This window comes from Dermochelys coriacea, chromosome 7 (genome assembly GCF_009764565.3).
Source record: "Dermochelys coriacea isolate rDerCor1 chromosome 7, rDerCor1.pri.v4, whole genome shotgun sequence".
Taxonomy (NCBI): domain Eukaryota; kingdom Metazoa; phylum Chordata; order Testudines; family Dermochelyidae; genus Dermochelys; species Dermochelys coriacea.
This window is the reverse complement of record NC_050074.1, coordinates 7,913,036-7,925,628: the sequence shown is the minus strand read 5'-3', so window position 1 is coordinate 7,925,628 and position 12,593 is coordinate 7,913,036. Positions and strand designations below refer to the sequence as shown.

At 37.8% G+C, this 12,593-nt stretch overlaps 1 protein-coding gene across 1 annotated transcript in view; it reads left to right on the top strand.

Annotated features, from left to right (window-relative positions):
* Positions 1-12,225, top strand: part of SUCLG2 (succinate-CoA ligase GDP-forming subunit beta) — a 230,408-nt gene extending 218,183 nt beyond the window's left edge. Inside the window, exon 11 of the mRNA XM_038410519.2 lies at positions 9,296-12,225. Coding sequence (XP_038266447.1) covers positions 9,296-9,411 — 116 coding nt within the window. The 3' untranslated portion in view covers positions 9,412-12,225. The remainder of the gene's footprint in view (positions 1-9,295) is intronic.
* Positions 12,226-12,593: the final 368 nt, after the last annotated feature.

Here is a 12,593-nt window from a genome sequence, read left to right as displayed (position 1 = left end):
TGCTCTTCTTTGAACCCCCACCACTTTATATGAAGATAAAGGATTATTCTGAATTAATAATCAATACAGCGAAAGCCATAAGGGCTCCCCAAAACATTTTAAAACAAAACTGATACTATTTTACGTTTCACTGGATGAAAGAGAGACCAACACACATTTTTGTTACTGAGTAGCAGCCGTGTTAGTCTTGTATTTCCATTTTATACGTTTTCCCAACAGAAGGTTCATGAGTATTCCCATAAATCTAACAGATTTGTGCTCTGCACTTTAAAGACTCTTTGCCCACATGCAATGTATTACAAATGTCTTGATGAGTAAAGTTTTAATCAGTCAAATCTGTCTTGATTTAGCAGGATTTTGTGGACAAATCTTTGTTCTCAGCTGTATAATAACTACAAGCCGTTTTACCAGTGGATAAAGAAAGGATTACTCTCCTCTTTGAAAATGGTAACTTTATAATTACATGTATTTACTTGCCTTATCAGAAAAGAACTCACCAGCTGAGATGCAGGAGTATATTTGTTTAAAAGGCTCGTGGGTGACTGGAAAAACCACATATTCTGGGTTTTAACTTTTATAGACATAAGAGACATTGTTTCTACTGGGTACGTGCAGCAGTTTTACAGGATTTTTTTTCTCCTCTTTTAATATAACATTCTGTTTCAACTGATTTCTAGATAGACTAACTGGCAGTGTTGGGCTAAAGCCAAAATGCAGCTCATTGTTGTGTTCAAAAATAAAATAAAAACTGAGGGTAGGGAAGAATAAAGAGATTAACTTTGTCACAATAAAATGAAATATTCTCCTGCTTTTTGGTTGAGAATCTGTAACATTCTCTTCCCTCCAAAAAGTGAACTTCTTTCAAATGTGTCCATAAGGACAGGAGCAAATGGGAGTGGACTCTGTTATTGTATATGATCTATGCTAGAAGGCAGACAGGACCACATTTTCAAAACTGGCTTCTAAATTTCCGTTTCCAAAATTGCCCATCCAAGTTTTTGGGTATGCATTTGCAGACCTAAAATTTTGCATGCTCAGAATTTCAGAGTTGCGCATGGAACTGTTTTCACGCACAAGTAGAGCAGTTATGTATCTGCCCAATTTGCATATTTGAATGCTATTTGTTGTCCAGTTTGTGAGCACAAATGCTTTTCTCATATGTAAATCTACCAAAACCAAGAGCGCCTAATTTATTGTGATTAACAAGAGAAGAGAACATACGGTATTATGTACACACATTTGAAAGTATGAAGAAATATTTTTTTGCCTAATGTTAACCCCACTCTGACATCCTGAGTTTGAAAATTCAATGTGAAAAATGCTATGGTGAAAATATAGAGTAGAAAATGGAGAAAGGAATGTCAGAATAGAAAGTTTTAAAGGATTTCTGCAGTAAAGTCATGGAAGATAATCTCTTCTTGATTATGTAGCCAAAGGCTATAAAATTCATAAACCACTAAACAGTCTTCAGTTGACAATAACTTTCCACTTAATCCCAAAACTCACTGGTGACTAAGTGAAAGGCTCTATATTTCACTCCAAACACTTGACTCTTCCAGACTCTCAAGGTTGTACATTTCTAACTCAAAACTGCATGTATACTAATGGAGATGAAATGCCCTTGGTTTATACCACTACATAGTGTCATGAGGTTGAAACATTGCTATGCAATGACACCTGTTCACAATGTGGTATCACTGATAAAGCCTTACTAACCAAAATGTGAGTGATGAAATATCTCACCATGATGTCCTAACAAAATGTCCACTAGGACGGCTGTACTCATTTTTGAAAGTTATTTCTTTATTTCTCTCACTTTCTTACACGCTCCCAGATGCAAACACTTTCTCCCCTATTTCCTGGTAAGGGCTGGATGTTACTGCAGAAATCTTGAACCTATTTCTGAACCTCAATTTTCAAAATGGCAGCGCATTCTGTTTCTAGTTCATGTGTATGGCCAAACACCACATTCACGAGCGCTATAAAAACATTGATTTTTTCTTCATTCAAACTTTTAATGTTCCTGAGTATCGATAGTTTCTAGAGGATACATTTGCACTGCAGTAAAAGACCTGCAGCAAGTTGCAGCTGTCTGGGGTCAGCTATCGCAGGCTCAGGCTGATGGGCTAATCAAATTGCAGTGTGGAGGTTCAGGCTCAATGTGGAGCCCAGGCTCTGGGATCAAGGAAGGAGGAGAGTCCCAGAGCCTGGATGTCAGCCAGAGCCCCGAAAGCCAGGCTCAGAGTCGGTGACGCAAGTTTTCTTATTGCAGTGTAGACATACCGAGAGGTACATTTGTAACAATATAAACTGATTTTGTATATTGTTAAAACTGTAGCAATAAAACATGTCTAATAGATTAATTATAAATAGGTTTTTAAGGTAGCATACTTAAAATAAATAGGTATGTAATAAATTTCTGGGTTAGTGGTAACAAGTACTTCAAGACAACAGAAATGTGAATTTGAGACATGACACAAAGCAAACACTATAACCCTTCTGGGTCTAGGATTCAAAAGTGTGTATTTGAAATAAAGGGAGTACAAAGATGTGCTGGTAAAAATACACATTGCAGGCTAATCCATAGAGTGACATTGATATTAACTTGAGAGAGAGAGAAACTAAAAAAGGTTCGTTTTCCCCATCTACAGTGGCATTCTTATAATAGGAGTCAGGTAGAAAGCAGCCTGTAATATCGTGCATTTTCACTGTTATACAGCTGATTATAGCATAAGTGAAGGGGAGATTATTTTGATAGCCTACGTATGGAATTCTGTTTACAGTTCTCTGACACCATCCAGTGGCAGGAGGTTAATGTTAGACTAGTTTTGTGGGCTTTTTTTTTTTTTTGCTTTAATTTCCACTGCCATAAAAGGCATTTTACTTTAGTTTTTAAGCCTGTTTCTAATGCTTCCAGTTTATTTAGTTTTTAGATCCAATTCCGTGCTTTGACTGTTTTAGAGACATTATTCAAGTTCTCTCTTTTATCCATCTTCCTAAAATGTCTATCACTACTTACATAACAAAAGCAAACTGAATTTCCAGAAGCAGAAAATATCAGTCATTTACAGCATACTTGTTGAAAGTATCTTTATTTGTATGTCCTGCTTAAAAGGCTGTTTTTGTATTTCATATGTAACAAAATCACATTCTTTTGATTGTGAGAAAGATTGGTTCACTTTTCCAATTTCCTATCTCCATTCTTTTGCCTAAAACCTTTTTTTTTTAGTTTGTGTCTTGTATTGATTTTGTTAATATATTAGTCAAGTACAGTTTGGAGCAATCAACGTGAGGCAGCATACATCTAATGTACTGCTCCCATTCTGACCTGTCGGTAGATTAACCTCAGCAACTTCATGAAGAGAAAATGTTAGTTTTAAATACTTGGATACTACAAATAGCATAATGTTTTTGCTTTGTAGGAAAATAGCCAGCAAAATGTCTCTCACTCTATCTCGCCTCCCACCCTCCTCCTTTTATGGAAAAGTCCTATAGAAGCCTATCAATCAATCCATCTGTCTAATCTTAGTTATATTTGGTTATCACTGTTGTATCTGTGCGCCAGAAACCCTCTCCATGTTTCTATTAAGCAAAATCACACTTTCAAATCACGAGCACCCTGAAGAGAAAGTTGCATGCTACTGAGCATGTTTACTGCATGATTAATAATTAAGGATGTAATTAAAGTGTAACTACACATAAAATTACAATTCATTTTGGTAGGTCCAGGACTTATGAAGTAATTAAACATTTTGACAAGGCAAATGAAGGAGGAATTTGATGAGGGGGAGGGAGAGTTATAGAATCTACTCTTAAAGAGGATCAGTTCAGGTCCTTATGCTGACAATTTCTGATGCAGTCCCTAGTGTGAAGTCCCTATGCAGCCAAAACACCTGACGAGGGATCCTTGTATGTTGCTTATTGCATCGGTTTTCAGGGTTGTCACTTAGCTTTGTTGAAGCAAAGGGTCTGGAAAGTCCAGATTTTTCTTCACTGCTGTTTTCCTAAATGAAGGGGTTATAACCGGGGGGAATCTGAACAACTGCTCTTCTTGTTTTGGAAGAGTCAGAAACCTTCACCATTCACCTTCATTAGTACGACTCTGTTCCTGAAAAAGGATGAGGAGCTGGGATTAAAAAGAATGAAATCAGGAAAGGAAAAAGATGATCAGAAAAAGGACTTGAAATCCTACAAAGTTAGTGCAATCAAAATTGTGTCAGGGTAATTTGGAAATAAAAAAATCAGCATGTTTCTTGAGAAATTACCTCTTTCCTGACACAAACTTGTTATAGTTTATCTTTGTGTTCTACAGCAATGTCCTGACATAATCACGAGTGGTGTGCAATAGTCTTTAAAATTTAGGATTAGCATTGATTAAAGGGCTGAAGCAGCATCGATTGTTAAATATTGAGATGACATTAATTACACTCTAGCAGCAAAGGGGAATTGGGCTTGCCTTTGTAGGATTGCCTTTGTGCTGTACTCTTAAGAATCGTCTATTAAATAAGCAAAAAAGAGCAGTATCAAAAGAGCAAGGGCCAGGGTGTCTTAAAAAAAGAGAGGTTTGCAGGGTCAGTGCAGTTAGATCGTAAAATAATGAAGTGGACCCATCTCAACCCATGGTAAGGAAACCCTGGAAGAATTCCACCATGACTTCAACAGCTTCCACCCCACCATCAACCTCAGCCAGGACCAATCCACACGGGAGGTCCACTTCCTAGACACCACGGTGCAAATAAGTGATGGTCACGTTAACACCACCCTATACCGAAAACCCTATGCCTACCTTCATGCCTCCGGCTTCCATCCCGGACACACCACACAATGCATTGTCTACAGCCAAGCACTGAGGTACAACCACATTTGCTCCAATCCCTCAGACAGAGACCAACACCTACAAGATCTTCACCAAGCATTCTCAAAACTACAATACCCACACAAGGAAATAAGGAAACAGATCAACAGAGCCAGACGTGTACCCAGAAGCCTCCTGCTGCAAGACAAGCCCAAGAAGGAAACCAACAGAACTCCACTGGCCATCATGTACAGTCCTCAGCTAAAACCTCTCCAATGCATCATCAGTGATATACAACCTATCCTGGACAACGATCCCACACTGGCCTTGAGAGGCAGGCCAGTCCTTGCCCACAGACAACCCGCCAACCTGGAGCATATTCTCACTAGCAACTACACACCACACCATAGTAACCCTAACTCAGGAACCAATCCATGCAACAAACCTCGATGCCAACTCTGGCCACATTTCTACACCAGCAACACCATCACAAAGCCTAACCAGATCAGCCACACCATCACCGGTTCATTCACCTGCATGTCCACCAATGTAATATATGCCATCATGTGCCAGCAATGCCCCTCTGCTATGTACATCGGCCAAACCGGACAGTCCCTACATAAAAGGATAAATGGACACAAATCAGATATTAGGAATGGCAATGTACAAAGACCTGTAGGAGAACACTTCAATCTCTCTGGACGCACAATAGCAGATTTAAAGATAGCCATCCTGCAGCAAAAAAATCTTCAGGACCAGACTTCAAAGAGAAACTGCTGAGCTTCAGTTCATTTGCAAATTTTACACCATCAGCTCAGGATTAAACAAAGACTGGGAATGGCTTGCCAACTACAAAAGCAGTTTCTCCTCACTTGGTGTTCACGCCTCAACTACTGGAAGAGGGCCTCATCCTCGCTGATTGAACTAACCTCGTTATCCCTAGCCTGATTCTTGCTTGCATATTTATACCTGCCTCTGGAAACTTCCACTGCATGCATCTGACAAAGTGGGTATTCACCCTGGAAAGCTTATGCTCCAATACGTCTGTTAGTCTATAAGGTGCCACAGGACTTTTTGCCGCTTTTACAGATCCAGACTAACACAGCTCCCCTCTGATATATAAAACATTGGTCTATCTACACATCTGTGCACACCGCAGAAATCTTAACTTACATTTTTTTTAAAAAAGCTTTATTTAAAAACACCAAGTTGGTGAAGATCAGGTGCCACACCAGTTTCTGATACATCCCCTACCTTGAGACTATCTTCTACACTTGAAAAGAGAGGCATTCCATTTGAATTACATAAAGACCGTGGCTTGCATCAGCAATACTAACCCATTAATGTTTAGATAACAGAAATGCATGACACACATACATGGGATTTCATTCTCAGCATAGAACTCGCAGGGGTTACAGTGGCTTTAAGTTAATTTTGCATCTTCCCAATCTTGGGCTGCTCTGGGGGCTGGAGAGGCTTCCAGTGTAACTTAGACTGGCCTGGGAACTACATTAGGCTGTCTGCTACAACTTATGGGCTGCAACAAAGCCCAAAATCTCCACTCTAGAACCTGGTGCAGCCCTGCCCCAAAGTGTCCTGCCACCCATGCATCGCCCTACACCAAGGATTGCCAGGGGGTACTTTATAGGCAACCTTATGGCCGACTTCCTCAGGCGCAATGCCAGGGGAATCTTGCCTCAGCTGGATCTGGGACTTCTTGAGCCCCTTTATGCTGCTCTGGCTTCTACCTAGCGTACATGGTCTAAATTGATAAGGAAGACTTCACACCAGATGTTCTCTACCTCTTAGTTCTTACTATCTTGGACTTGGGTATGCATCTTTTGGGATTTGCCTTGATGATGATGGTGTTTGCAGACTGAGTGCCATCCAGACTGATCTTTAGTTAGGTCCTTAAGACCATTTGGCTGAATGTTCTGTCTATGTCCATCAGTGGTGATCTTATCTCACCACCGAAGCTTTTGGTGCCCACACGATTACCAGATGTGTAGCAGTATTCCTTGGTAAACATGCTTCATAATTTGTTGGTCTTCCATTCTAACAACAGGACCGTACCAAAGCCACTGAAACTGAACCAGTGCTGATGGAGGCAGTTGCAGGTTCGGCTACGAATATCGCTGTTTTTGATCCTGTCCTGCTACTGCAGCTGACAAAAACTAAGAGAATCAAAAATGTCAGTCCACCACTCCCCAGTGCCCACATTTCATTGCCATACAATAAAGTTGGTATAACCATGCTTCTGTGGACGTGCACCATTTTGGCAACACGTCGTCTCAGTGATGCTAAAGAAATAAGCCCAGCACATCACTGTTCTATGCAATTGTGTCCCTGGATTTTTTTTTTTGGACTCAAAATAGAAGGTGATTGTTGATTTAATGAACAGGGTTGTAGAATGTATAAATTTAAGTTGGGCATAAATTATGGGGAATGGTGAAACATTGCTACAGTTCAGAGTGAGAGATTTTACTGGCTGTTGGAACTGTGAAAATATTGAATCTCGAAGGTTAAAATCAATATTGTTACTCCTAAGCACAGTTCAGTGAAATGATTACATTAGGACTTTATATCTGGCAAAATTAACATGGTTCTCTTACCTTGGTGCTTAGCAGCCTTAGTTCACATGACTATTTGACAAGTGTTTCTCAACAACTAAAGGGTTAGGAGTGTTTTAAGAGAGAGCTCCTTAGTCCCCAGAGGAGCAGGAACACTCCATATTATGGTCTAGTGGATGTGTGCCCATGAGGCATTGTGAAGCATGGGGATTTTGAGGGTGAAAGCGTAGACTTTGGAACGCATAGCAACAACAGAGGACATCAAGAACTCAGGAAATCTAGTGATAGGCTCATATTTTGATGAGTTGCAGGGTCTATTTCATCTAGATGTCTAGGGAACTATATCACTACCATCTCTGTCATATCTGAGCATCTATGATGCCTGAAATCAGGGACGAATTTGTCCCATTATGTCCGGCACACTTTTAACATACCGGGCAAAGTGATTTCATAGTCAGATCATGATTTTGAATATGAATATCATTTTCAGTAAATTCCCGGTTCTTTCACATATTTCTATAATGCACTGTTTTGACCCAGTGTTGTTTTACATACAGAGAACATCTTAGTAAAAAGTAGAGCCTGTTTGCAGTCAATGAATGAACAGGAGAATAAACTTAACATTACTGAACACACTGATGGTTGTGAACAGTTTGCCTAGTTCTTAACAATCCTCCATATTGGGGTCTCAGGTATGTGGCAGCCTACCTTTTAAGTGTCATGTCCGTTTCCCTTTGGAAGTTTTATATGTTCAGTATGTGCTTAGTAAATCCTCAAAAAGGGTTAAGAGAAAGAAAGTCTGTGAGTAATTTTGTAAATCCTTTGTCTCACCCATCATGAAATGCAAGTAAAAACTGCCCATCATTTTCAGTATGATGTTTCCAGGAGGTGCCAAATGTATTGCATCAAACCAGGTAAGAGACTTCTGGGGAAACACTAAATATATGTGATCACTGTGCCAGAACATTTCAAAGGACCTGTCCCTGTGCAGTATTAATAAACAAAGAGCTTCAGTGACAATTAGTCATCTCTTTTCATTAATCTGTTCTCATTTAACTCTGCATTTGCCTTTTATATGAGTCTGACAGTGTGAACACACATTTCCCTGAAATGTCTCTCTTAATTTATAGCCTTTTTTCATGACTATGAGAGTGCTCTGTTGAGTGTATTTGAAGTGTTTGTCTACAAACAGAGCACATAGGCTCAATAGCTGTACAGTCTTACAAATGATATTATAGTATTTGATATCTTTCAGGGAACAAAGGATAATGTCATGCTCGTTCTCTGAATAATTTACAGTTGAATGCTCTTCCATCTCCACTATCCTTCTGGACTTTAAGCAGAGGTGCTGAAGTACTTTATGGTCAGAGGGTCAGACTATACCTGGGCTACGTGCATCAGCTACTCCCAAACAGTCGAATTCTCAGGATTGCTCAGAAACCTCAAGCTTCTTAAAAATAAAAATAATAATAATTTTACTCCTTTGAGGCTATCACAGGTGGATTTTAGAGTTATCATTAATAACTGTGGTGGGGTTTTTTGGTAATAATAATACCCCTAACTTGTATCCAGTGCTTTTAATCTTCAAAGTGTTTTACAAACGTTAATGGAATGAAGCATGGTCCATTATCCATCGGAGTCTTTTCATTGACTTCAGTGGACATTGGATTGGCCCCTGAGTCCTCATAACACTTCTGTGATATAGGTAAGTACTATTATCAGAGAGCAGCTTCTCTGAGGCCACAGAAGTAGGCACTGTCAGAGTTGGAATTAGATTTTAGGAGTTCCTGGGCTCAGACCCCTAGATGACTCCTCTCTCTTTAAAGCAAAATGAAATCAGGTTTAATGCTTTAAACCAGGTTGATGAAGGGTTAATAGAAAGCATTTGCAACATGTATTCATTAGTTAACCTTTTCAATTTCCTTTCTAGGAACGAATGTTCATGAGGCACATCGCATTCTGAATGAAAGTGGATTACCAATTACGTCTGCAAGGGACCTTGAGGATGCAGCAAAGAAAGCAGTGGCTAGTGTGGAAAACAAATGACTCCTTGAAGATATTTGCCTGTAGAGGGTCTGTGATTCACAAAAGTGACATTCACATTCTTGTTGCAGGGAGAATTATTAGGGTTCCTTAAAGCAGTCATCAGTATTGCTGAATTTATCCATCTGACATACCCAGACGGTATAAAAATTAGTGAATCCTCAATCTGCAAATTTCTGGATTGAGAAATACGTTAATTAACATTTAATTCCACAAAGTTCCTGGAATTTTTTGTTTTTGTGTGTTTTTTTTTTCCAAACTAATGTAGTTGATGGATTTGTGAATAAGGTATAGTCCGTAACTTACTGACTCTTGTCGACAGGGTTCTTCCCTAATCCAACAAATACTGTTTCCACATTTTTTTGGAAAAACATTTGAGTTCATTTTTAATGTCCTAAAGAATCGCAGGCAAAAGTAAAACCTAATCATCGATTGATGTCTTTTTACGAATTTTTACAATAACAAAAAAAATCTGCTTTCAATAAATATATTTTCCCAGATGTATAGGGTTAGTTTTCTTCCTTAGATAATTTGTGCTTATATCACACTCCATGCCTGAAAATGATTTCTTTGTATTCAGATACAAAAAGTGTACCTCACATTAGGAAGAAAAATTGAATACATTATTTGTAGTAGTGAAAGGACCGTCCATTCTTCTACTGTACCAGTAAACAGATGACATGTGATTCAGTTGATTGAGCTAGCCATTGGAGGTGAAATTGAGTACCGTCCTTCCAAATGTATCCGTGCCATACAGTATCTATGGGTGTATGTATGCAGTGAATCTAATGGCTGCCAACTTTTCAAAATAAACTCTTTACATAATAGGAGTTATTGCAATTCTGAATATTCAGCATAACGTACAAATCAATAGCAGCACTATGTGAGTAATAAGAAAAAATTCTCAAAATAGTCATTTTATTTCCAAAAAAGAATTTAGATTTTCTGTGAAAAAAAACTTTTCTTGTTCACTTTTCACAAACTTTCGAATGCTCAAGCATTAGTAACGTAAATACTTTAGACAAGAACAACAAGGAGTCCTTGGGGCACCTTAAAGACCAACAAATTTATTTGGGCGTAAACTTTCATGGGCTAAAACCCACTTCATCAGATGCATGGAGTGGAAAATACATTAGGCAGGTATAAATACACAGCATATGAAAAGGTGGGAGTTGCCTTACCAAGTGGGGGTCAGTGCTGATGAGCCAATTCAATTAAGGTGGAAGTGGACTATTCTCAACAGTTGATAAGAAGGGGTGGAAATCACTTTTGTAGTGCGAATGAGGCCAATGTAAACAAGGTGGCCCATTTCAAACAAGTTGACAAGAAGATGTGAGTATATCCACTAAAAATCCTATTTTGATTATAGAGTCATTTGTACTGTTATAATAATTCAAGCTGTTGATTATTTACACAAATCATTCAATCAGGGAACAGAAGACACTACCAAGTGGCTTGAGTAACTAATCAATGCAGTACACATTGCAGACCACAAACTGTTTGCTTAAATTTGTGAATAATTTTGAGTAATGTACCAATGAGATAATGACATGATCTGTTTCTGAACAATTTGTAAATGGGGGAAAAGGTAAAATTTGTCTAATAAATTATTGATTGTGAATTATTTGCTCCACTCTAATCAACACTCTGCTTTATTTGGGAAAAAAATACTTTGTCATTTAAATCTTTGTTGACATTTTCATGACAACATTTATATTCAAAAACGATTGATTTAGATTAATCTATGTAGATATACAGTATAGCCAAATTCTTCAATTACCTAATTTCTCTTCCTTCATCCTGTTGCCCAAGGGAAAAAAATATATCATATTAGAATAGTGATAAACATACTAGTGTGAATTACTGTCCATATCTTTAATTGAATTAGTAATTTTCTTATAAGTATTTGATCAATTTAATGAGGATCTGGTAAATGGTTGTACAGTGGGCTACTTTTAAGAAAAAGAAAGAAACACTTACCATAAACATCTCAGTATGACATATTTTAAGTATAGGAAAATAAAAACATTTTTGTGTCGGTCAGTAAAGTGGTAAAGTAAATATTTCCTTGTTAAGGTCCCATACAGTATCTAGCTTTCTTATGACAGGTTTCAGAGTAGCAGCCATGTTAGTCTGTATCCGTAAAAAGAAAAGGAGTACTTGTGGCACCTTAGCGACTAACAAATGTATTAGAGCATAAGCTTTCATGAGCTACAGCTCACTTCATCGGATGCTGTAGCTCACGAAAGCTTATGCTCTAATAAATTTGTTTGTCTCTAAAGTGCCACAAGTACTCCTTTTCTTTGTAGCTTTCTTATGGTATCCAACATATACAATAGATATGTTCACTCAGGTTAATCTATATATATATCTGAGAGAAGTGGGTATTAGTTTGGACCTGTTCTAATTAATCCAAATTTTCATATTACTTGTAGCCTTTTTAAATATTAAATAATTAGTGATTTTGAAAGTTTTGTGATAGTTGGAATTAAATGTTTTTTGCTACCAGTATTGTTTGAAGCAATGCTTATTTCCCTAGGAGTTTGTGTTTAAACTTTCTACTAAATTTTTTAAAATATACAGAACTGGTAATTAAATTTAGCAACCCATGAAAAGGAGTTTAGGTTTTTGAGGGAGGTAATTTAATGTGGTTGACTCAACTAAAGTAATTTAATGTGGTAAGTATGATTGTAAATGGATCCAGTTTTTCATTTTAAAATTCATCTTAATGTCCATGGAGCTGCCTACTTTCCCAGAACGTGAATAAATGCTCCTCCCTGTTCTTTATGGCCTTACTAAAGTCAGTGGCAAAACTCCTATTTACTTCGACCAGATAAAATCTTGATCCTGTATTTCTCACCCATGCCTTAAAAAGTGAATTTCAGTTTCTTGCATTTAGTGGGGAAAATAGTACTTGAAATTTAAAACAATCTTTTTATATTGGTCACAGAAGTCTTTTCTTTCCTTACCATAAGCATCTTCTCTACTTTGGTCCACTAATTTTCAACAGTCACTGGAATGTGTCTATAAAAAATGAATGAAAGATGCACACAATAATTTACCTTTTTTGGTTCTAAATTCATAAAGAATAATAGCATTTGGCATATTTGTATGACATTTTTAAATGGTTTCACGTGCACCAAATATTTAGCCAAATAAATGCAAAAATCAACCCAATTAATGAC